We start from the raw sequence: 22,574 nt of genomic DNA, 5'->3' as shown, positions 1-22,574 counted from the left end.
GAAACTCGGCGGAATGACCCCTTTAGTAACAAATTTCATGACGGGCGTATTCAATTCCAACCCCCCTCGACCTAGGTACGAAAGTATGTGGGACGTCGATTCGGTACTGAGTCATTTAAAGGCTCTGCGGAATGGGGTTTTAACGTTGGCACAATTAACACGGAAGCTAGCTTGTTTACTGGCCCTTTCGAGTTTTCTACCCTCCTGCGTGTTTCTGAGCTGGCGCCTATCTGCTTGGGTACGATTCAGGAGACAGAGCTTTCCCTCTCTTTCTCGTTGCTAAGACCTAGGAAATCTCAACACGGCGGCTCTCTCCATAAATTGACCTTACCAAGATGTAACGATCCCAAGCTCAATCACGTGTCCTGCATGCTCCTCTATGTGGATCGAACCAGACCTCTCCGCATCGACGTGAACAAGTCTAGTTATTGCATGTGTGAAGCCGCACAGGTCAGTTGTCAGTTTGACCATTTCCGGTTGGTTAAAAAAGCAGCTTGGCGAAGCCGGCGTCGATATTAGGAAGTTTTCCGCCCACTCGACCCGTGATGCTGCGGCATCGAAAGCCGCAGCAGCGGGAGTTTCACTACAAAAAATTCTAACGTCCGCTAACTGGGCAAAGGAGTCAACCTTAACTACATCAACAGTCAACCATCCCTACAACGGAGGGATGCAGTCGTCGAAAGATCCGATACCGTAGCCGAGGCGGTTCTCCAGCTGGAGTAGTGCAGTAACATATTTCTACTTAATCCAATGTCTCTTTTAGTAGTGTTAAAGTCACTGTTATAGTCGAACGAATTTTCGAATGCCATTGAAAATTTTTCGATTGAGCAATTTTTATTGCATGAGTAAATAAGTGAAGACTAGAACAGTTCCTCTCACCCACCCTCACCATGGCTATAAAATTAATATCTAATTTCTTTGTCTATTGCTTCGTTAATTGTCCATTCAGATTCGCTAATGGTTGCGGAATCAGGGGCGCATGAAGCAGCTAATCCGCCGGCTGAGCATTTTTGGTTATCGGAAAAGGTCTGATGCGACGGCCGCTGAATAACTCACCTTGTTGCTTTTTTCCCTCTGGTGGCTTTAAAATGAGCTGTCAATAAATTGGTTAACACTGTTCTAGTCTTCACTCATTTACTCATGCAATCAAAATTGCTCATGGTTCACGCTTCGCGCTCACTCGAACAATTTTCAATTGACTGAGCGAACCCCACTAATGCGCCACATCTCTGTGAATGAGAGAATGCAAACAAAAGAATTTAATAACGCGGAATAACTTTTAAGTGAATATCGGGCAGAAAAGAATAACAAAAATGGTTAATACAGAATGATGTATTTTTGCTTGTTTCCACGACTGACAACAGAAAAACCATTTCAAATTTCCATCCAACGAAATTTAGGTCTGTACAAAACACAATGGGACAGATTACAGGGGAAAAAGCACGAAGGGTGACGGTGGGGGTGGGTTTAAAGAAGAGGTTTTTCTTTTTTTTTCATATACAACATAAAAAATGATGGGGGATTTGATAGGTTCACAATACTACGTCACGTTTGAGGCCGGCTGCGTGTTGTCTTGAATTCCAGGATTCTCTTAACGCTTATTTCTTCCACTTTAGCTGAGAGCTCAGCACTGAACGGTTGTACGAACAGCTGCCACACGAGTTCGTTGAAATTCAACCGCCACCACCAACCAGTTTCAAAACGAGAATCGAACAAATGGCAACTGATAAAATAAAAAGGATTTCCTGGACTTGGTGCCCCTGGGAGGTTCGAACCCCATTAAAAGTCCAGTGAGAATCTGATCTACGGGAACCTGTCCCCATAAACCAGCCACTTTGAACGAAACATCCCTTACGGATACAAATGTACAATTATGTATAGAGATAGAAGAAGATGCATAGCGCGCGCGGTTTGAACCAAATTGTTTTACAAGTAAAACCTTCCGAACCGTTGCAGCTATTCGCGGGTAAAAACAAGTTTGTTTGTTTTTTTCAAAGAAGATGTGACCATGTGTGCTTTCAAAGTGCTTCTCACATCTACATTTAAAATAACAATCAACAGACACTAGACGAGAAAAAAACAGCACTTTACTTTTAGGTCACTAACTATAAAGTTTCACAAGAATATATAAGGGATTTACACGCCTTACGATAGGATCGACTCGGCAAACGCTTAAAAACTGGTGTGAGAACGCCATCGTTTCTTAGTTTATCAAATAATTAAAGACGGGATTTTTTTTTTAACGGGGCTCAGTCTGTCGGCAGGGCTCGACTGAAAAACACAGAAGGTTGTCACGAAAACAAAAACGGGTTTACAATAGAGTGCGCTGGGATACCAGACGCACCAAAAGGAACATGGTAATAGGAACATCCGATCGAGTTGTTAAGGCCAGCCGATCTACTACCTCTCACTCAAAAGTCAAGAAACACGGGGGAGCGGGAGAGATATAACACCACATAACAGAAAGTCTGTAGACCGGCTCGTCATAACTCGAAATTTTAATTCTTTTTTTTTTTCTTTTTTTTTTTCAGTAGGTGTAACACTCGACATTTAGACCAGAACGCACGAAAGGAAAAAAAAAAACACATGTTGAAATCGAGGGACAGAATCAATCACGGGGATTAAGTTGTCAAAACATTTGCGTCAAAAACTTTTTTTGTTTCTGTGTGCTGGGTGGGTGATGGGGTGGATCTCAAGAGCTTTAAAAGCATCAGAATTCGTCCATCCATTCATACGGGGAGCCAACTCTGTCGAAGATAAACAAGTTGTACTCCGTAGTAACTCGACAGTGAATCGAGAGTTTTAGGTGAGAACGTGTCACGACAAATTGGAGGAAAACAAACTGTGCAAACGACAGAATATGAATGGCTTCAGACGATGAATGAATGAAAAAAACAGGATAAAAATAGCGACTTAGTTGACGTCTCTCATAGAGCTTCCCAGCAGCGCGTGACACTGGATTGGGGGTGGGGTGTTTTCAAATGGTTCTTTTTTTTGTAGTTACGGTACAGACAAACTGCACAAATGGCAAGGAGCACACACTGAAATCTAACAACAAACTGCTAAAGCACCCGCAAAAACATTACTCAATAATAAACCTTTTTTTTTTAGAACGAATAAATGAACGACCCGAAACTTACACAAGAAAAAAAGAAAAACGGGATATTACATGACCTGATCACGTTCAACTGACGGCCAGAGCCTTGCGCCAATCTCAAAGCCAGAGCCGCCGATTCAGTAGTAGGCCTACACGGCGATTCAACCTCGGATTGGTGAGCCTCAGCAATGAACATTGATTTTGAGAGGAACTATCGTTTTCTGTCCCCTCCATCAGAGGATTAATTGTTTAGTTTTTTTAGTTTTTTGAAATTTGACTGACTATCTACAAAGACTTGCTCTCTATCTCTCTTCTGCCCAGTTTGTCTTTCCCATTCGAAAGATCACACACGCATGTCTATGATAGTTGTCATTGTCGTTATCACACGACCTTCAAAAAGAAAAGAGCTCTGACAGAATTTGTTTACGTCTCTGGAAGGAAAACCCCAAAAAAGAGAAGAACGGGACAAAGGAACCAGCAGAATAATAATGTTAAGAACATGAAAAAGGAACTATATGTCGGGGGACTTTTGCTCGTCGTCTAGACTGGCCAAGGATTTGAGAGTCACTCGGTGGGAATAGTGGCCGGGCCGGTGGAACCCAAACCGAGTCTGGGATTGTACGTCAGAGAAAGCGGCAGTGGCGAGGACGACGAAGTGGGCGAGGAGCGCATGCCCATCGCCATGTTCATGCCCATGTTCATGGCCAATTGGTGAGACGACATGGTCGAAGGTGGCGATCCGCCGCGCGGGTACGAGTGAGCCGTCGTCACCAGAGACAATGGGACGTTGGGCGGGGTCGGCGGATCGGGTGAGAGCGGCGACGATCCCAGTCCGGTAAGCGAAGAAGGTGGCGTAATGGATGCAATCGAAGCCAGCATGGCTGCCGTGTTCGGCGGAGTTACCGGAATTGTCGGAGTCACGTTTCCGTTGCCGCCGCCGCTGCTGTTGTTGCCATCGCGACCACCGCCATTACCTCCGGCAGATGGGCTTGGACTAGTCATCCCGTTGCTAGGGGGGTTGATCCTCTTTTCTTTCTGGCGTCTATCATCATCAGAAAATTCAATTTAAAAAATCCAACAGAAAATTTAAAAAAAAAGGAAAATGATGGGATGATTTTTTACCTGTTGCAAAACCAGACACGGACAACTTCCTTCTCCATGGACAGGCCGTCGGCCAGCATGGCGATCTCTTCCGAAGTCGGTTTGGGATTGGCCAAAAAGGCTTTCTCCAGCGCCACTCGGACGCTGGTTTCAATTGACGTCCGCTTCTTCCTCCGCCGCCCCAATCCGTCGCTGACGCTGCTTCCGCCTCCGCCACCCAGCGGCGAAGACAGGGGAACTCCGCCGACGCCTCCCGACGCAATGCTGCCAAGGCCGGCCGTGCCTCCCAGACATCCGCCGGCTCCGCTTCCGTTGCCGCCTCCGCCGAGAGCGCTGTCGGCGTCTTCCAGCCACTTTTGCAGCAGCGGCTTCAGTTTGCACATGTTCTTGAACGACAGGTTGAGCGCTTCGAAACGTGATATGGTCGTTTGGCTGAAATCATTGCCGTACAGTTTGCCCATGGCCAGGCCGACGTCGCCCTGAGTGAAACCTAATCAACACCAAAGATCAGAATTCCATCGAAATGCTCTTTCAACAACCGGACGAGAGAGAGATAATATTACCAAGTTTAATCCGTCGCTGCTTGAACGTTTTGGCGAACTGTTCCAGCTCTTCTAAATCGGTCGTTTCCTCCGGTGGCAAGTCGTAGAGCGGCGTAGCTGCCGGGGTACCCCCAGTGGACGTAGCGTTGTTACCAAGTTCGCCGGCCAGCTGACCCGAAGTTGATGAAGAATTGGACGACGTTCGCGAGCTGTGAGTGGCAGCAGCTTTCGTGATGATGGGAGTCGCCACTTCGGCCGGCGCCGGAATCGACGGATGATGCCGAGGAGACTGGGGCTGCTCAGGTTGTTGCTGTTCTTTTTGCTGCTGTTGCTGTTTCTGTTGCTGCTGCTGTTGTTGTTTTTGAAGTTGCTGCTTGTGCTGTTGCTCTTGCTGCTGTTGAACTTGTTGATGGTGTTGCAGTTGTTGTTGTTGTTGTTGTTGTTGAAGATGAAGTTGATGTTGAGCGTCGCTAAAGTTAGTTCGGTGAGACGAAATGACTGACTGTTGTTGCTTCTGCAGTTGTTGGTACTGCTGGGCAGCTTGAACCAGCGCCTGTTGCACCTGTACATCAACAGAAATCATTTAATTTCATATAAAATCTAATAATCTTTAAAAAAAAAAACTTACGTGACTCTGCAGATAAAATTGGGCCTGCGGACTAAACTGCGAGGCGGCTGCTCCTTGTTGAAGCATCGCCAATTGTTGAATGGCTTGCTGCTGGAAATTCTGCTGCATCGCTTGCACCTCTTGGGCTGAAAACGACAGTCCAGACAGGCCAGGTAAACCAGCGGCAGTTGCGGCAGCCAAGGGATTCTGCAGTAAAACCGACGGGTTCTGAGTAGCGCTCATGGCCAACATCTGCACACAAAAAAGAAATAAAAATAAGGTCGTGTTGATTAATAAACACTGAGCAAACAGCATAACGAGGGGGAAAAAAGGTGATATCTTACTTGTCCAAGTGATAATTGTCCAGCTTGCAAGGCAGCTATCGACGCTTGGAGATTGGCAGCTGCGGCTGCGGCGGGAGATCCACCCAGAGTGGCTGAAAATTGGCCATTAATCGACTGACCTTCTCCCGAGAAACTATCGCCACTGTCGTGTTGGCTGATGTCTCCGTAATGCCGATCCCGCCGAGAGTTTCTCGCCTATTTAAATTAAATTAAAAACAGTTAAATTTAAATAAAAATAGGCATTCAGTTTTCCAATTTTCTATGCGATTGTGGGTGGATAGACATGTGTTTCAGTAACTCGACACTAGATGGCGGATGTGAAAAACTAAACGTGAAAATCCCCTACGTAACACGGGGGGGCGGTTGTGGGAGGGATTCCTCCTCCCCCCCACCCTGTTAAGTATGTGCAAGAGGGAGCCCAGGCAATTGAGGTTTTTTTTACGCACGTATCCAGGGCTCGTTACTGGATGTTGACCACTAGCGTTACCAAATCCCCGAAAAATGTCGGTGCTGGCTACAATCCACCAGAGTAAACATCGGGTGGTTTGAACCAACAACAAACACATACGTTCTCGGGGGCCCATAGCGGTGGGGGGTTCTATATATTTTCTCCTGCTGCAAGAAATCCACTTGGTCGCAAAAGGAAACAACCTTCCTCATCTCTCCTCCTTCTATAGCTGTGTAAATAACACACACACACATACACACAGAGAAAAAAGGGAGGACGGACGGACGGAGGCAAATCAATAAAAGGTCGGCGATATATATACATACCAAATCGAGCGCCACTCCGGCTTCTTCGTTGTCCGATTCCATGAATTCATCCAAGTCGGATGTGGTGTGATCGGCATCGTGGAGCGGCGAGTCGGGCGGACTGGCCGACCCGTCCGAACTGCGGGGACTGCGACGTCCCTTGACCGACGTTTCGCCACGTCGCAGATGTCGAGTCTGATGTTGTAATTGTTGTTGCTCTTGTTGTTGTTGTTGTTGTTGCTGCTGCTGCTGTTGTTGTTGCAGTTGCTGCAATTGCTGGTGGTAGTCGGCGACCAGATCGCGATGTTCCTTTAATGTCGACGTCATCGATTGATGAGACGAGATGGGCGAGGATCGTGGATTGCCGCCCGTCGTCATGATGCTCTCCCGTCCCTTCAACACCAAAACTCCTGTTCAAATAGAAAATGTTCCAATTTATTAAAAGATCAATTTGAAAATACAACCAAGAGTCTCATTAATGAAGAGTAGTCATGAATCTGTACGGGATATACCCCCCCCCACCACTACCACCCAAAAAGAAAAGAGTTCGGCTGGACCTGGAAATGCTGGCCGTCTATTGACGAGTTATTGATTGACGGCTTCCCTTCTTTCTCGTTTTTATGTACACCATCTTTCTTTTTTATTCTTTCAGATGGCTCTCGGACACACTCTAAAGGGGGCCATTAACCGGCTAAGAATGGGCTGGGCCATCTAAACTTTGTTGTGTCCGGATGCAGGCCCGCCCGCTCGCTCGCTCGCTCGCTCCTTCTTCTTCTATTTAGTTCACACACAGAGAGAGAGGGAGAGTTGAGGGAGAGATATATTTGGGTACACAGAAAACTAGGCCGGATATATAATCCCCCCCTTGGTCGACGTCAAGCTGGATTTATTTCCATGATTGGAAGCTTCTTCCCGGACGAGAAAGAGAAGAAAAAACTAGAAATTGACCATCCGTCATAACTGTCGGATCTACAATACCCAAAAGTCCGTAGCTTGCAATGAGATAACAGCAGCGCAAGAGTCTGTCCTGGCTATTATTAAGCTATATTCAATGAATCGAATCGGGCCGATTGTTTGCTGGGCACCCTGCCCTTACATGGGTAGCCCTCTACGTTGGTCTTGTCCGTCTCGAAAAAAAAAATCGACGCAGGCAGAAACGGGACGTATAAATAAATAACTAAAGAGAGAGAGAGGGCCCCGGAATTCTTTTCTTGGTTCACATTTGCCAGTGTATAAACTCTCCAGTGCTTTCGGGGCGTCCATTTGTTTGTATCGAGGCATCCGCACACACACAGACACAAGAGTGAAAGGTAAGCCATGGGCCACATGCTCCATGTGGCCAGTTGTTGATGGCTTGTTTACAGTGTTTAGGCTAGAGAGAGCCCGGATAGAGATAGAAAGAGGCTCATCCTGATGGAGTAGCAACATTTCCCGACAAAACTTCCAACTCTTCACAGAATCTCTCGACGCGTAAACAAATCGACCCAGCACGTGCCTCCTCCCAATGTGTGTCCGTCCGTCTATATACCTGCTCTCTCTCTCTCTCTCTGCCGTGTTCGTGACGGCACCATTCCGATTATGACTCGAGCTCCTTTTATTCTTTTTTTTTTACTTCTGTCAAACACAAAACAAAAATTTTCGGGGAGAAATAATAATAATAAAAAGCGACGTCCGTGGTGCGGATGCGTGGCGAACGTCGATAAAAGATTGACGCTGGACTGGAAGAGAGGGCGTGGGGTGTAGGGGGGGTTCACGGTCCGAGAGAGAAAAAGATTGGATAATCCAAAAAAGAATTCTAAAGAGATGGGGAGAGAAGAGAATATATATCACGGAGGTGATGCATATTTTATTAGATTCGCCCAGCTGGCCCAGCAAGCAGCAGCAGGTGAAACTCAAAACGGCTGGATTTTTTCTCATCGCCCCCCGACGTCGTCGTCGTCGTCTGACCGGTTTGTTCTTTATTAACGAGGTGATGACCTAATCACCTATTCTTTTGGTGCCCGTCTCTCCCTCTGCCCGCCCCCATGCATCATACTGTCAAGCTTTGTGTGGGGGAGGGGGATGGACACTGCCGTGTTCACTGTCGAGGAACGTTCCAGTACGAGACCTCCGTCAACTGACACGCGCTCCGACGGCCATCCCCATGTGATTTCATAAATAAAAACTGCGACCGACTCCTCCTCGTACCTCATCTGACTGAATTTCTCTCTTTTTCTTTTCCCTGCGTGTGTCAATCGGGCACATTTCAATTAGATCATCTATATAACCCGCTCTGTTGCAGCAGTAGCAGCGAACAAAAAGGATCGCAGGAATTCTGAGTCATCCCCATACGCAGACAAGGAGAGGACAACAAGGAACTGATTCTTGCAGTAAACATTGTTGTATGTATTTATTCACTCGAGTGAGTTGCATTAAGGCTGCTATTGACACGACTGGAGGCCACATCTGCTGATGAGCAGCTGCTGCAGCCCACACAAAAAGGGCAGGGCGGCCAGCCCAGGAGTTGCACAGGACAAGAGCGAAGGAAAAATAAAAATACGATCGGAGGGAATTGAAGACCAATCTCTTCTCCCATCAGCCCCGAAACCCCGAAAATGGGCCAAACGACAAGAGTTGCCTTTTTTAAAAAGGATGTGATCATCTTCTTGTCGCCCACTTGGCGACATGAAGACAAAAACACACAGGACAGGAAATGCACACTTGCCTGACGAGACACACAATATAATATCTAATACAACAGCCGGCCTACTTGTTTCTTCTTTTTGACTATTTTCGACGGGTGTGTGTCGTAAAACCCGAAAAAAGTCTCTCGGGTCATAAAACAAACTTGATCGGTGAATTTGCTCTAGTGATCGATGTAGTGACAGCATCAAGTCACGTTTCTTTTTCTTCTACGGATGACCGGAAAATAAAAGAGAACTTTACAATGGCCGTTTAGAATAAGAAGAAGGGAAAAAAAGTGTGGGCTTTAAATCATTTGGTGGGATGTGTGTGTGTGTATGTTGTAGCTGATTACTCAATGAATCGGGCAAATGAAAGTCAAACACGAAAAGAAAAAGGAAAAAAAAAGAAGAAAAGAAGTTGAAGGCGCGCGGCTCAATGGCGTCAATTAACCGACTCTAATGAACGGGCCCATAAAAACCGGGCCCGTCAGCTTCTGGCGGTTGTTGCGTGAGGCGGAACGACGACAAGAAGAAGAAGAAGAAGAAGAGAAAAAAAAACCGCAACACCAATTAAGAAAGAAAAAGAAGTCCCCTCTTTATTTTTTCTCTCTGTATATGTACATTGGAGACGCCATCTGCCGCCACACACGACTTTTTTTTCTTGGCCAAGAAGAAGAAGAAGCCTGCCACCGTAGAAAAAGAAACAAAATATATATTTTTAAAAAAAGGAAAAAAACCGGCGGCGGTTTTGGCGGTGAACGAGCAGAGAGGAGACCTTGTCTCATTTTCCGCTGCTGCCTGTCTACTCTACCCAACAGACAATTTCACGATTTGACAGGTGGGCACGAACACACAATAACAACAAATAGTGATTAACCGGTCTCCTCCTTCCGGCTCTCTTGTTTTTTTTAGACCCTCCTGGCTATTCCACACGTTTTGTAACCAATTTAACTTCTCTTCAACCAAATTTGTTTTTCTTGTGTTCGGGAACCCCATTTTTTTCGGTAAACATTTTGTTTGGAGAGAAATAAAAGGCAAATGAAGTCGACTGGGAAAGAAGAAGAAGAATGATTGGTGGACTACTAGTATATCGGCGTAATCTCGTTCTGGCCAGAACGGGAACAATGCAACACAATCGGCAGGAGGAGCGCGTGCAGTGATCCGCAAGAGAAAACAAATGTCTTTTTCTTCTTCTTCTTCTTCTTCTTTTATTATTTTCACTTCTTTGCTCTGCTGGTCCGACGGGAAAAGTCAGTCAACTAGCGGACGCCCCACGTAGATATGCCCAGTCTTCTAGGCCGGGCCGGCAAAGGCTAAATCGACTGGCAAAGTCATTATCAGCATAGAAATAAAAGAGGAGAAAGACTCTCGGTACAAGTCACATTTTTTTTATCGATTCGACGGGAGAAGAAACAAAAGAAGAAGGGGGGGGATATAAACAAATGCTGGGTGGTGACCAGAGTCTCCCCCTCTCTTCTACTCTTCTACCAGTCACACACACACAAATAAGCCAAGCTCTCTTTCCTGTCATTGACTTTCGTTCGATATCTTTTTTGGCCGGTCGGCCGGCGCACGCACTCGCCCCTCTTTCGTGTATGGCACGAGAAAAATCATGAACACAAAACATCAATCGCTTTCTAACTCTATTTTCCATACAACCATCAATGCACAGTACAACGATGATTATTACATTTTTACGTTTTTTTAACATGTGTAGTAGCAGCCAGCCCCTTTGTTCCACTGGTAATCAATTTCGAAACAATTGCAACTCCTTTTATTATCAAATACATCGGTGGGCGGGTCTATCACCCCACACCAACCGAAAAAAAAAACGAATAACAATCAAGCGCATGTTACAAATTGAAACACACCCACAGAGAGAGAGAGAGAGGGTTGGATGCTCATTTTTTTTTCCCGACATATCTATTCCAATAGAGAGAGAGAGAGAGAAAAAAACCAGGAGGGGTTGTGGGGTAGATTAAGTGTTAAGATTAAATAGAGAAGAGTCTATATACGTATATATAGGGTGGATTATGAGGCAACCACCATGTCAAACCGGTCACACGAACTATCAATGTGTGTACGCTGTGACCCGTGCCCTATTGCACCCCTTTTTTTTCTATTTATCTATCGACTGAATTATATAAAAAAAGAAAATAAAAAAATAACCCCACACGCGTGCGAGTATAAAAGGGGTGAGTCGTTTAGGGTTATATAACAACCGTTATTTATGATAGCAGGGAGAGAAGAAAAAAACATGTCTATAGGCTAATACATACACACACACCCGTGTGTATATTTAGATGGGGAGAAAAAAAAATAACCTTTGACAAGCTCAATAGAGCATTGAATACCAACAACCCCTTCACATCATCGCGAGAGCCTGTTGCATTTCTAGTCAAAGGGGTGAACAAACCAGTGGAGAGAGAAAAAAATCCAACAAAAGACGAACGACGGAATAATGCACTATTCCAATTCCCCACCGTTGAAAACGCAATGACACGTGCTGATGAATGGAAAATTCAATAATCAAGCTGCTCTCTCTCTCCCCATAGGCTCAATAACAATGAAGTAGAGACGAAAAAAATATGCTTAAATAGACAAATCAATGGCACCCCTTTTTTTGGTTACTGAATTGGGGCGGATACGTATATCATGAGGTCAATTGATTCGACACAACAGGAAGAAGATCAAGTGATTTGAATACAATGGCCGACACAAAACACTTTTTTTTTTCGATATGTAAATCACAAAAAGTTTGACTTACCCTTAGTGTGAGTGGTGTGTTAAATAATCAAATTGGGGAGAGAGAGAGAGAGAAAGTTGAGAGAAAAACACTGACGTCGATTTATTCCTGGGCACAACACACACGCTGCTCGGTGGCTCTGCATAGACTGAGGCCTGTTTAAGCAAAACAGGCCTCACTCTCCTCCTCCTTCTCACAACCAGACAAAAAAAAAAGTGCCAAAATGGCCGATATTTCTGGGTGGAGGGGGAAGGGGGTTGAAGAATTTTTGTCCCTTTTTTCTCTTAAATGTTCTACGCCCGGTGATTTTATTTTTCTCGAAATAAAGGGGGTAGGGTATGCAAATCCCTCGAGCAGTGAGGGAGACATGACGGACATTCGAGATGTTGACCTTCACCAAATTTCTTTTTTCTTTCTCGAAAATGTTGAGGCCATTAAACAAAACTCAAAGGTCAAACTTGTTGTCTCATTTGGGGAGTAAAATGATGAATATTCGATTACATGCAAAATACCAATCAGTCCACCCCCCACCCCCCACCCCAACCACACCACCACCCCAAAAAATTGGGATGAGCGGAAATGGGTCGGCGATATATTTCGTCATCGGTTTCATCGAAAACAGTTTTCGAGTGGAGGGGAAATAAAACCGTTGGATTGAGCCCCAATAATGCAGGTCAACCGGAACGGAAGACTAATGTTCCTCTTCCAACAGAAGAAGAACATCCTGAGAAGAAGAAGAAGAAGAATCAACAACAAAATGGAGAGAGAGGGGCTGCAATTTAATGACGCCGGTGCGGGCGAATCCACACGGCCGAATATAATAATATAATACGAGAGAGAGAGAAATAAGAAAAAAAGGGAAAGATGGCGAGACTATATAGGCCTGGTGGCTCCTTCATTACCCACAAGGAGCGCCAGCAGAGTGATTAATGGAAAGAGATTCGAAAAGAAAAGCGGGTTCACATGGAAAAATAACAAAAAAAAGGAAAAGAAGAAAAATGTGTGCGCGCCGGGCGACAACAACACAGTGTGGTCTCTCCAACTAGACATTTTTCTCTCTAAAAGCACACACACACACACATAATCTAAAATGCAAGGCTGAACACACGAAAAAAACGAAAAAATTACCAGCCCAAACCGCAAAACGATTGTTCTAGAAAACTTTCCCAAAACTGGCATTAAACACCTTCAAAGTGCCAAACCCGGGACCTGAATTTCTTTTAACACACACACACACACAAACGGGCGCGACGACGAGGTGGTGGGGGGAGAGACACATAAAAATTTATTCCAACGGGCGACTTTCGTTAATTCCAAAATTTGACTAATAAAATGTTTTGTGTGTGTGTGTGCATCTTATAATCATAAAATAAAGGGAAAAAAAACGGTCAAGCTCTTTCGAGCAAGAACAACTGGAATACCTGTGTTCAAAAAACCTACCCCCCTCTCAAAAGAAGAAGAAAAAGAAAAACAGTTTCATTACTTTTTCCAGGACACAAGGAAGAACTTAACAAGACACCATAAAACTCAAATGCTCTTTCCTTCAATTGGAAAAATAGGCGAATCGCTCAATCGACTTGCAGCTAAGGGGGAAAAAGAAAGAAAAAAGGAAGAAAAACTTTTGGGTTATTTTGACGAGGCCTTTGCACGACAGACGACAATAATAACAAGTGCGGTGAACTTTTTTTTTCAAATAAAAATAAAAAGGGGGACTACTGTATAGTCTGAAACTGTGCACTTAATGGCTGACAAATTATCATTCTCTCCCCCTAGTTTTGTGTGGGCCTAAACAGCAACCGTGCAATAAGTTGCCTTGGCCGCGCCGTCGACACTCACTATAGAGAACACATTAGTGCGGTGTGTGCGTGACCAGGCTACATGTATTTAAATGATGGAGCTCTCTACTATAGCTTATAGCTAGCTAGCTAGCTCTCTCTCTCTCCGTGTGTGTAGATCCGACGTGTATAACGGCCTCAAGTTCCGACCTCCGGGGCTACTGCTACTTACTCACTTTATTTCCATTTTATTATTTGGATTCTTAATAGCGTGTGCTCAAGCGATTTCCAGCAATTTCTTTTTTTCTTCTTCTTTTTTATCCTGGAAATACATAATAATCGAGAAGAAGAAAAAAGGAAACATTTGTATGTGTGTGTACTTTCTTCTCTTTTCTCTTGATTATCTCGTCGAGAGACTAATCATAGGCCCTGCGGCTCATCGATAGCCGGCCATTGTGTCTGTGTGTGTGTCTATTTTATTTTGGAAAAAAACCATTCCGAGGAGGGGGGTAGAAGTAGTAGACGACATTGTTGTGTACTCACGTGGTTTTTATCTTTAATTTCTTTTTTCTTTTTTTTTTCCTTTTTGAGTTTGACGTCACAGGAAATGTTCATCGGTTCATTGGACTTTTATGAATTTTTTGGGGATCATTTGCATACCGGCGTTCAAGTCACCCGTTTGGGGGAGAAACTTTGGAATCTCTCTAACCCAAAATATATAGTCAGAAATAAGAAAGAAAGAAAAACGGTTGGCTTGTACAAACAGAATAAATATAAAGAGTGGCAGTCAAGAGAAAGAGGAGAGGAGATGGGGGGGGGGGGGGGGGGTGGCATGTGTGCGTGTAGCGTCACGAGCGGCGGCCCTCGATCAATTGGTGGAATTTGTCCGCTGTGCGGGCGGCGCCGGGAGGAGAAGCCGAAGGGTGGTAGTAGTAGTAGTAGTGGTGGTGGTGGGGGGGAGAGATATAGAAGGAAGGAAGGGAAATAAGAAGAAGGAGGAGGAGGGGAGAGTCGGTTCAGCCTCGACGCCTCCGGTCGGGAGCGAAAATAAATAAATGTATATTTTGTTTTTTTCTTTTTTTTTCTTTTTTTATATAATATCAAGAGAAAGGCGTCGGAGGCAGGGAAGGCTCTTCCTCTTATAAAAGGCAGAAATAGGTCGACGACGCCATACGAAACAACAACAAGAAAAAGAAGAAATAAGAAGAAATAAGAAAAAAACAAGTCGATATTCTACTACAAGAAATGGCGCGGAATATATATGTGTGTCTTATATATATATATATTTTTCGGGGTGGGGTTGGGTGGGGTTGGGTGGGCTGGATGCTGCTGAAGACTTGAGTTGGGTAATAAGAAAGGAGAGAGAAAGAGAACGCGTTAATGAAAGCAAAGAGAGAGAGGGAGAAAGAAGAAGAAGAAGTCTGAATGATAGGCGTCGCCATGGCAACGCGCGTCGTCGCTAAGCTGCTTTTCGGGAGGAGACACACACGACGCCCTTTTTTGTCTTTTTTCTTTTAAAAACTAAAGGCTATTGCCGATGATGGTAACTTGAGCAGCTAACTGACAAGGCGCCACGTGACACGTTCTCTCTCTCCTCCTTTATTTCCTCCTCCTCAGCCCCATCCCCCCTACTCTTTTGGTCCAATCAACAAAATCAATAGGAGAAAATTTAGATGTCTTTCAAATGATGGCCGCCGGCCCATTTCTACCCGGCGCGTCTATAAACGTCCATTTTCTCCCTCCTCCTCCTCCTCCTCTTCCCAAAAATAAAAATAAAATAAAAAAGGTTTTTCTTTTTTCTTTTTAGTTTTCTACTACTTTAATATCGGTTGGTAGGAGGAGGAGGAGGTGGTCGGCCATCATTGCATTCGCTCATCCTCATCATTCACGCGGGGCTGACTACGCACAGCACACATCTATCGGCCGGGCCATCAAATTACCTTATTTATGTTTGACGTTTATAGAACAAAACAGAAAATAACAAAAACGGAAAGAGTCTCGCGTGTGGTCAACACCAATCACCAAAAACGACACACACACAGAAAACTGTGCGCGGGCATCATTCAAAATGGGCTGCCAACGAAAAAATAAAACTACATCTTTTGCGGTCGAACGACAAGAGAGATATACAGAGCACGGCCAACTATTACTAAACTGTAACCAGCCAACAACAACTACAACTACAACAACAACAACAAGACAAACACGTCCAAGTGAAGAAAAACACAATCGTTTAATGGCTCGCGACCGAAATAAGAAAGAAAGAAATGATTATTATTATTATTACCGGGGAAAAAGTAGGCCACAACGCACCGGCAACCTGAACTTTCACGGCTAAACTCAACGACTTTTTTTTTTCTTTTTTTCTTTTTCTTATTATTTCCATGTTTTTGGTTTGTTTTTATTATCACTTCACTTTGGTTTCATTGATTGGGAAAGAAGTGATCTCTCGTTCGTAATATACTTTTGAGTTGATTTTATGTACTGTATTATTTTTTTTTGGGTAAGTGTCCCCCCCAATTGTTGAATGCCAACCAATTACAATAACTGAAAAAAAAATAAATGAGAGAGAGAGAGACTTGGAAAGTTCTCGTGAATTTCCAAAGATTTTTGGTCGGGATAGAAAAACGATTATCGTTTGAGGCCGTTAAAAGAAAGAAAACCAGTGGCAATGACGCCACACATTTTCATGGCTGTTTTTTATTTTTTATCGAACATTATTTGAATAACAAAAGGCTCATTGTCTTTTTCCTTTTTTTTTCTCTTATTATTTTTTTCCCTTTTTTAACAGGGAACGGGGGGGGGGGAATAATATTATGTAGACGAATCAAGGTCGATCAATGTCGAGATGCCAGCCCCGGCCACACAATGATGACTAATCATATCGTAGAGCTAGCTAGAGAAAAATAACTTATAAGCCAGGGAGAAAAAGATACTACTAGAGCCCAGAAAAAAAAATAATTACAAATCTATCAGGATACGCCCCAATGACACACCCTGACGATTTTCGCTGACGTCAAAGAAACAAAATATACCCAAAATAAAATGTTTCAAAAATCAAAACTACCGTACGTGTGTGCATCTTTCGAAATTCACGTTTGAAAAACACCGGAGGAGCAATAAAACTTAGTTTGACAGCGGGGGCACTTGAATGTAATTATTCTACTGAAACGGTTTTCTCCTCTATCTCAATCTCTCTCTCTCTCCCCACCAATTTTCGTAGTGGAGAGACCGGAGGTTTGATCAAGAAAAAAATATAAAAAAAAAACTCGATTCATTCGAGGGGATAAAAACGGACATTTCCGTCACAAAATCAGACGACAATCTGTTCGTCTAAGGCCCCGTCAGAAATAGAGAGAGAAACGGTGGGGGGAATAAAAACTCTCCCAAGCAAATCGAGTCCGAAATGGCCATATTTCTTTTTCCTCTCTCTCTCTCTCTCTGATTTGGTTCGATGGTCAAATTGGATATGTTTTTTTCCCCCTTTTTTTCTTATTTTCCTATTTATTTGAGTAGTTTCCTTTATTTTGATTGGACGACTTACCATCGCATTTCGAGGGTGGCAGATTATTTCGCATTTTCGACGACGACGAGTTTAACGGACGCCGGTGAGACTCGGCCGTTTCGTCCGGCTCAGAGTCGGAATCGGTGAACGAGTTGCCGCTACCTCCCAGACTTCCGGCGCTGCCGACCGAGGCCGGCGTTGTTGTTGTTGTAACAGCTCCTCCTCCTCCGTGCTGCTGGGACGTCGGAGACGTCAAATGCTGGGCCGTCGAGGTCTGGCCGGCCGTCGAGTGGACGCCGAAAGCGGCCAGATTGTTGAGATTGTTCAACGCCGGCACCGAGGCCATGGCCAACGAGATGGGCAGATTCAACGGCATGGCCAGCGAGGGCATCCGGAAGGCAGCGGCCGACGCCGCCGCCGCTGCTGCTGAAGACGACGTCGACGTTGAGCTGTTGTTGCTGTTGTTGCTGCGAGCCGAGGTCGGCAAGGCGACGCCGCCAGCCGATGGTCCCCGATGAAGTCCCGTCGTCTGGTGATGGTGGTGGTGATGGTGGTGGTGATCAAACTGGTCCAGTTTCTTCATTCTGTCGTTGACCGACATGGAGTGGATCGATCGGAATTGCACAGGCATCAATGATGGCGGAATGTCGTCTCCCTTCGGTTGTTGTTGTTCAGATCTCTATCAGCCACCCCCAACAACAACCCGAAAAATTCGAATAGAAGCGAAAAAATAGGAGAAAATAGGAGAGAGTGTCGTCACACCGCCTACGCCAATCTACGTGACAGTTGTCGCGACGCACACACTTGCACACATACACACTGGACACACACCACTGGGCACACACGTCTTGATTGTTCTTCTTCTTCTTCTCTCAAGGAGGCACTGCAGAATCCATGTTGGCAGTTGCGGGGTTTCTATTCACACACGTTAACAACAAATTCACAACTGGAAACTGGAAGAAGAAGAAGAAGAAGAACCGGGTCGTCCCAAGTCGTTTGTAACTGTCGCTGCTGCTGCTGCTGCTGCTATTGCCCTATGCAAAGGTGAATTGGCGCGATTAAGGTATTGAACAGGCAACCAAATAGGAGCAGAGTAGAGTAGGGGGGAGGATAGATCAAAATATCTATCTCAAAAAGTATTTTTCTATTTCGTTGGTGGGGGGGAAATGAGGTAACAAACACCTGGTTGCAGCCGGCGCTCGACTTGCAATGAAAGCAGTGCCCCGAAAAACTTAACACAGGACACAGGACACACAGGACTGGGGGGAAAAAGGGAGGGAAGGAGACCTTGGCAGTTTTTGAGGGCTGTGGGCTGGGCAATATATAGCCCGTGGGGGGGTTGGACCTCTATAAGAAACTTTTTTTTTTCTTTTTCTTTTTCGGTAACGACAACCCGAGAGTCTACACTGCCAGTACTGTACTGGGCTGCACTATCTATGGTGGTGGTAGGGTCTTGGTGGTAACTGGTAAGGAGAGGTAGGCAAAAAGGGAAGGTTATATTAGATATAGCAGACGCACTCTGTGATGTATTTCGAAAGCTTATTTTTTCTTTTTTCTTTTTCTGTTTTCGCCTTATTCGAGATGGGAAGCGGGCGCGGCTAGCGGGTCCTTGGCAAACGGGTCCGACGGCACGCCATTGGCTCAGCCCTGACGCCTCGACTCCGCCCCACTCACGCGACTAGTTCCTGCCCTCTCTCCCACCTCCTCTTTTTATCCCAACCTCCCCACCCCCCCGACTGGCTGCCCTGTGTGTGTGTGTGTTATTGTGTGCTCTGAATTTTCAAGTTCCTTCTTCTTCTTTTTGAAATAAAACTCGAACAATTCAATTGGAATCCATGGTCGAGCGACGTTGGCGCATCGCTCTGTTATATATCTCGACGCACGTCGTCGTCGTCGTCGTCGTTGCCTTTTTTCATCAGATGCTGGGGAAAACTACGCTTTTGCAGCGCCCAGCAGCGCCCAGCAGCGTCCAGGCAATGGATGTTGTTGGTGTGTGTAGAGATCATCACATATTCTCTGGCTACTCCATTATATAAATCCGCGAGGAGGCAAAAGGCCAAAGCGTTTCTATTTGCCCCCTACCACCCCCAAAAAAAACTCTACTAGATCCGGAATAAATTTATAAATGAAATCCCCGGTATATATATATGTGTGTGTGTGTTAGGTCTCTCTGAAATGATGGCCGAAAGTGATCCATTCCGTCTAGCTATAATATAGCGCTTGGCCATACATTCATAATTCATAGATTCTTCTTCTTCCTTTGGTTCTCCTCTTCTCTCTTTTTGGGTGGGATGAAAATGCCGGCCCTGTGAATTCACCACTCCGGGGTTATAGAAGAGAGAGAGAGAGACGGAACATCATTAATCTTATATGGATATGTATGTGCCGCCGCTGCTGGGCTGCTGGATGATATTGTGCAAGTCTCATGGATTTGGACCACACGACGGAGGGGTCGGCTGCACTGCTGCTGCTGCTGCTGGCCGGATAAAAAAGAGAAAAAAGAGGAACCGAGCTAGAGGGGAAAAAATCTATTTTTTCTCTCTTTTCTCATCTGTGGAAATTGGTAGTCAGAGTAGTAGTCGTAGTCGTAGTGGTGGTGGTGGTGGACACTTGCATATATTGATGCTCGCCCGTAGTATATATATAGTGGGGGCCAGTCGTCGTCCCCCCGCGGTCCCTGGACCTCACTCACTCCACCCCTCCTCATCTCTTCAATATGCACAATGGTCGTCGTCGTCGTCCGTCCGTCTCCTCTTCTTTTCCTTTTTTTCCCTTATTTTCGCCCTTTTTTGGGTGGGATCGGGGGGGCCCCCCTGGACCATTATCAGCTCTCTCCTCTTTGCTCTTTGCATTCATCCGGATTTCTGGCATTTTTGCCCCTCTTTTCCGAAAGACAAATCGCCGACGAGAAGAAGAAGGAAAGACGAAAGAGAAGAAGAAGGAGAAGAGGGGGTCCACAGGATGTGGGGGTGGGGGTCGACCCGATGGATTTTTATATATGACAATCTTTTCTCTCTTTCCCATTATACAATACGCACACACTAGCCCTGCGGCCATAGGGAGGGGGAGAGGTAGGGTGGGTGTCCACTACTCGTCCGAATCAGAAATAATCATCAACGAACAGAATAGGTTACACAACATCAAATTGAAAAATGCGTCAGCTCTTCTTTACTACGATCAAGGCCTTGGATTTCGACCGTCTGCTCAGCTCATCGACTTCCTACACCCCCACCACCGCCGCCACTTCCACTTCACCCCGACGTTATCAAAACCCCCAAAATGGGATTTTCTTTAGACGCTGCTGGACACTACGTGAAGGGAAATCAAATGGAAAAGGGGGGAGAGAACAGCTGGACCCAAGTGCCCGCTCCTGTCATTATTGAATTACGAACAAATTGGGAAAAAAAAGGAAAAATAAAAATTTTGGCGGTCTAGGCCCTTTCCACTTCCGTATGCTAATAGGGACGGACGGACGGACGGACGGACTGACGGAGGGTCTACAAAACTCTACAACCGGTCATTATAACTTCTATACATTGGAGAAATAGACAAGTGGCAACACTGTGTGTTCTACAAGTCTATTTCTGGTCAACCCACCCACCCTGTTATTAGTCGAACCTTTTGAGAAAAGAAAATTCGATATCTGCCGTCGTGTGTAGACATTTGTGTCCGTCCAATTTTCGACCAGGGATAAAACAACTGACCACACAGAGAGAGAGAAAGAGACGGCCGTCATGCGGAATTCTGTTTGCCAAGGAGAAAAAAAAGTGTCAGGAGCCAAAAAAGAATAGGAGATGGCGGTGGCCATCTTGTGATCCTTTGCAATCGAATCTTATATGGAAGTGGATGGAGAGGGGACAACGGACAGCCTCATCCTCTTGTATGGAATCAAAAAGAATCACCCGTCAATGGATTTTTCGACGTTAGTCCAGCAGCCTGGGCTTTCTAATCATCGACATTTCCCCAAAAACGAGTAAACAACCTTTTGATTTGGATTTTCATTTTTGTGCAACTCATCGTGGCCGATGTGTTGTTGAAATGACGACTGCGTCGATGGTCATCTGACAAATGACGAAATGCTTCCCCCCAATTCTGAATGGAATTCCCCGTACTTTGTTGTTGTACACATCAGAAAAAAGGAAATGGAATCATAAATTTGGTTTTTCTTTTTACCTGTTCAACCTGTTTTTGTAGAAAACGGTAAAAATCCTATCGGCATCAAATACAAGAAGAAGAAGAAGAAGATTCTTCCAGTCGGCTGCTCACTTGAAACCAAATAACGTACCGATCGACAACAGACCAAGTCCGAACCAACAACCCAAAGAAGAAATCGAAAGAAAACCGATGCACACACAGCACACTGTCAAGTTTTTCTTTTCTTTCCAGATAGTTGAAATGAGCTTTTCTTTTGGTGGGGAGGCTTTGGCTATATCGTACGTACGTCTATAATATAATTGTGTGTGTGTGTTTTGTTCACTGGACTCTACACACAGCAGTTGGTCGGTCGGTTCTAACGAGTCAGTGGCGTCTAGCTCGACTGTCCGGGTGGGTTTTTGGAATATCGAAAAACTAGTCGCACACAACACAACACACACAAGAAAGAGAAGAAAACCACCGACGCCCGACGAGAGCTCGAGACAAATCAAAGAAAAAGGAGAACCAGAACCGAATCAAGAAGGGGGGATAAAGGAGGAGGTTGGGAGGGTTGGGTGGACTATATAGAACGTCTATAAGACGACGGTACATAAGGAGAGAAGGAGATGGTGGGAGGGGGGGGGGGGGTTCTATAAAAAGAAATGAGAAAAAAAAAGTCGGTACACACACATAGAGAGGAGGAGAAGTTATAGACGCGCGCAAGCGCTTTGGCGTCGTCCAATGTTGGAGGCCAGCTGCATGCAAACGAGGTGGGCGCCGGGGGGATGGGGAATAGACTTTCCCAAAGGCGAAAGGAGGAAGGGAGAGACAAACTGTCAAATGGGAGGAGAGAACTTTCAATTCAAACATCCCAATTCAAATTCCCTCCTCCCACCACCCCCACTCCTAGCCCGTTCCTTGTGAGTTGAACGCGGCCAATGGCGTACGCCGCCCGCCGTACCGGCCGTCATTTGAATACGGCATTTCCATACACGGCACCACCGGTCGGCGACCGGCGTTTACGTCACCCATGCGCGTAAAGAGAAAAAGTGTTTTTAATTGGATTGATTCTCGTCCCTTTGAAATCAAATTAAAAATAAGGAAAATGTAAACGCTGTAAGAAGACGAAGGTTGATTGATCTTATACAAGGAAGGGGTCTCTCCTCTCATCTTTGCCTATCGTCTGCTACTGGTAGTAGAAGTAGTAGTGGTAAGTATATAGTATATAGTAGAAGATGTCCGTCCAGTATCCGGCACACTGGCGCTTGTGCTGCTGCTGCTACAGCTTCCTTATCGATTGAGACGCC

The 22,574-nt window shown here is 45.3% G+C and overlaps 1 protein-coding gene across 2 annotated transcripts; it reads right to left on the bottom strand.

Annotated features, from left to right (window-relative positions):
• Window positions 1-1,317: 1,317 nt before the first annotated feature.
• Window positions 1,318-21,765, bottom strand: LOC124320778 (POU domain protein 2-like). 2 transcript variants are annotated; one of them, XM_046783670.1, is made up of 8 exons: window positions 21,307-21,765; window positions 17,173-18,167; window positions 6,466-6,854; window positions 5,692-5,886; window positions 5,369-5,599; window positions 4,762-5,302; window positions 4,220-4,688; window positions 1,318-4,139 (listed from the first exon to the last, which is right to left on the bottom strand). In XM_046783670.1, the coding sequence occupies exons 2-8, from the start codon at window positions 17,762-17,764 to the stop codon at window positions 3,662-3,664; spliced, it is 2,895 nt and encodes a 964-aa protein (XP_046639626.1). In that variant the 5' UTR covers window positions 17,765-18,167; window positions 21,307-21,765; the 3' UTR covers window positions 1,318-3,661. The 2 variants fall into 2 exon arrangements, with proteins under 2 accessions (XP_046639626.1, XP_046639627.1); XM_046783671.1 differs by lacking the exons at window positions 17,173-18,167; window positions 21,307-21,765 and adding an exon at window positions 11,875-12,011.
• Between the last annotated feature and the right edge of the window lie 809 nt (window positions 21,766-22,574).

This window comes from Daphnia pulicaria, chromosome 1 (assembly GCF_021234035.1).
Source record: "Daphnia pulicaria isolate SC F1-1A chromosome 1, SC_F0-13Bv2, whole genome shotgun sequence".
NCBI lineage: Eukaryota > Metazoa > Arthropoda > Branchiopoda > Diplostraca > Daphniidae > Daphnia > Daphnia pulicaria.
This window is presented reverse-complemented; position numbering and strand designations above follow the sequence as displayed.

Excerpts from the sequence above, each read along its gene's own strand:
- LOC124320778 (XM_046783670.1), bottom strand. The coding sequence starts at position 17,764 with ATGCCTGTGCAATTCCGATCGATCCACTCCATGTCGGTCAACGACAGA. Across the intron at positions 5,600-5,691 it reads GACAATTATCACTTGGACAA|ATGTTGGCCATGAGCGCTAC; the intron begins GTAAGATATCAC and ends TTTTGTGTGCAG. Across the intron at positions 4,140-4,219 it reads CGTGTCTGGTTTTGCAACAG|ACGCCAGAAAGAAAAGAGGA; the intron begins GTAAAAAATCAT and ends TGATGATGATAG.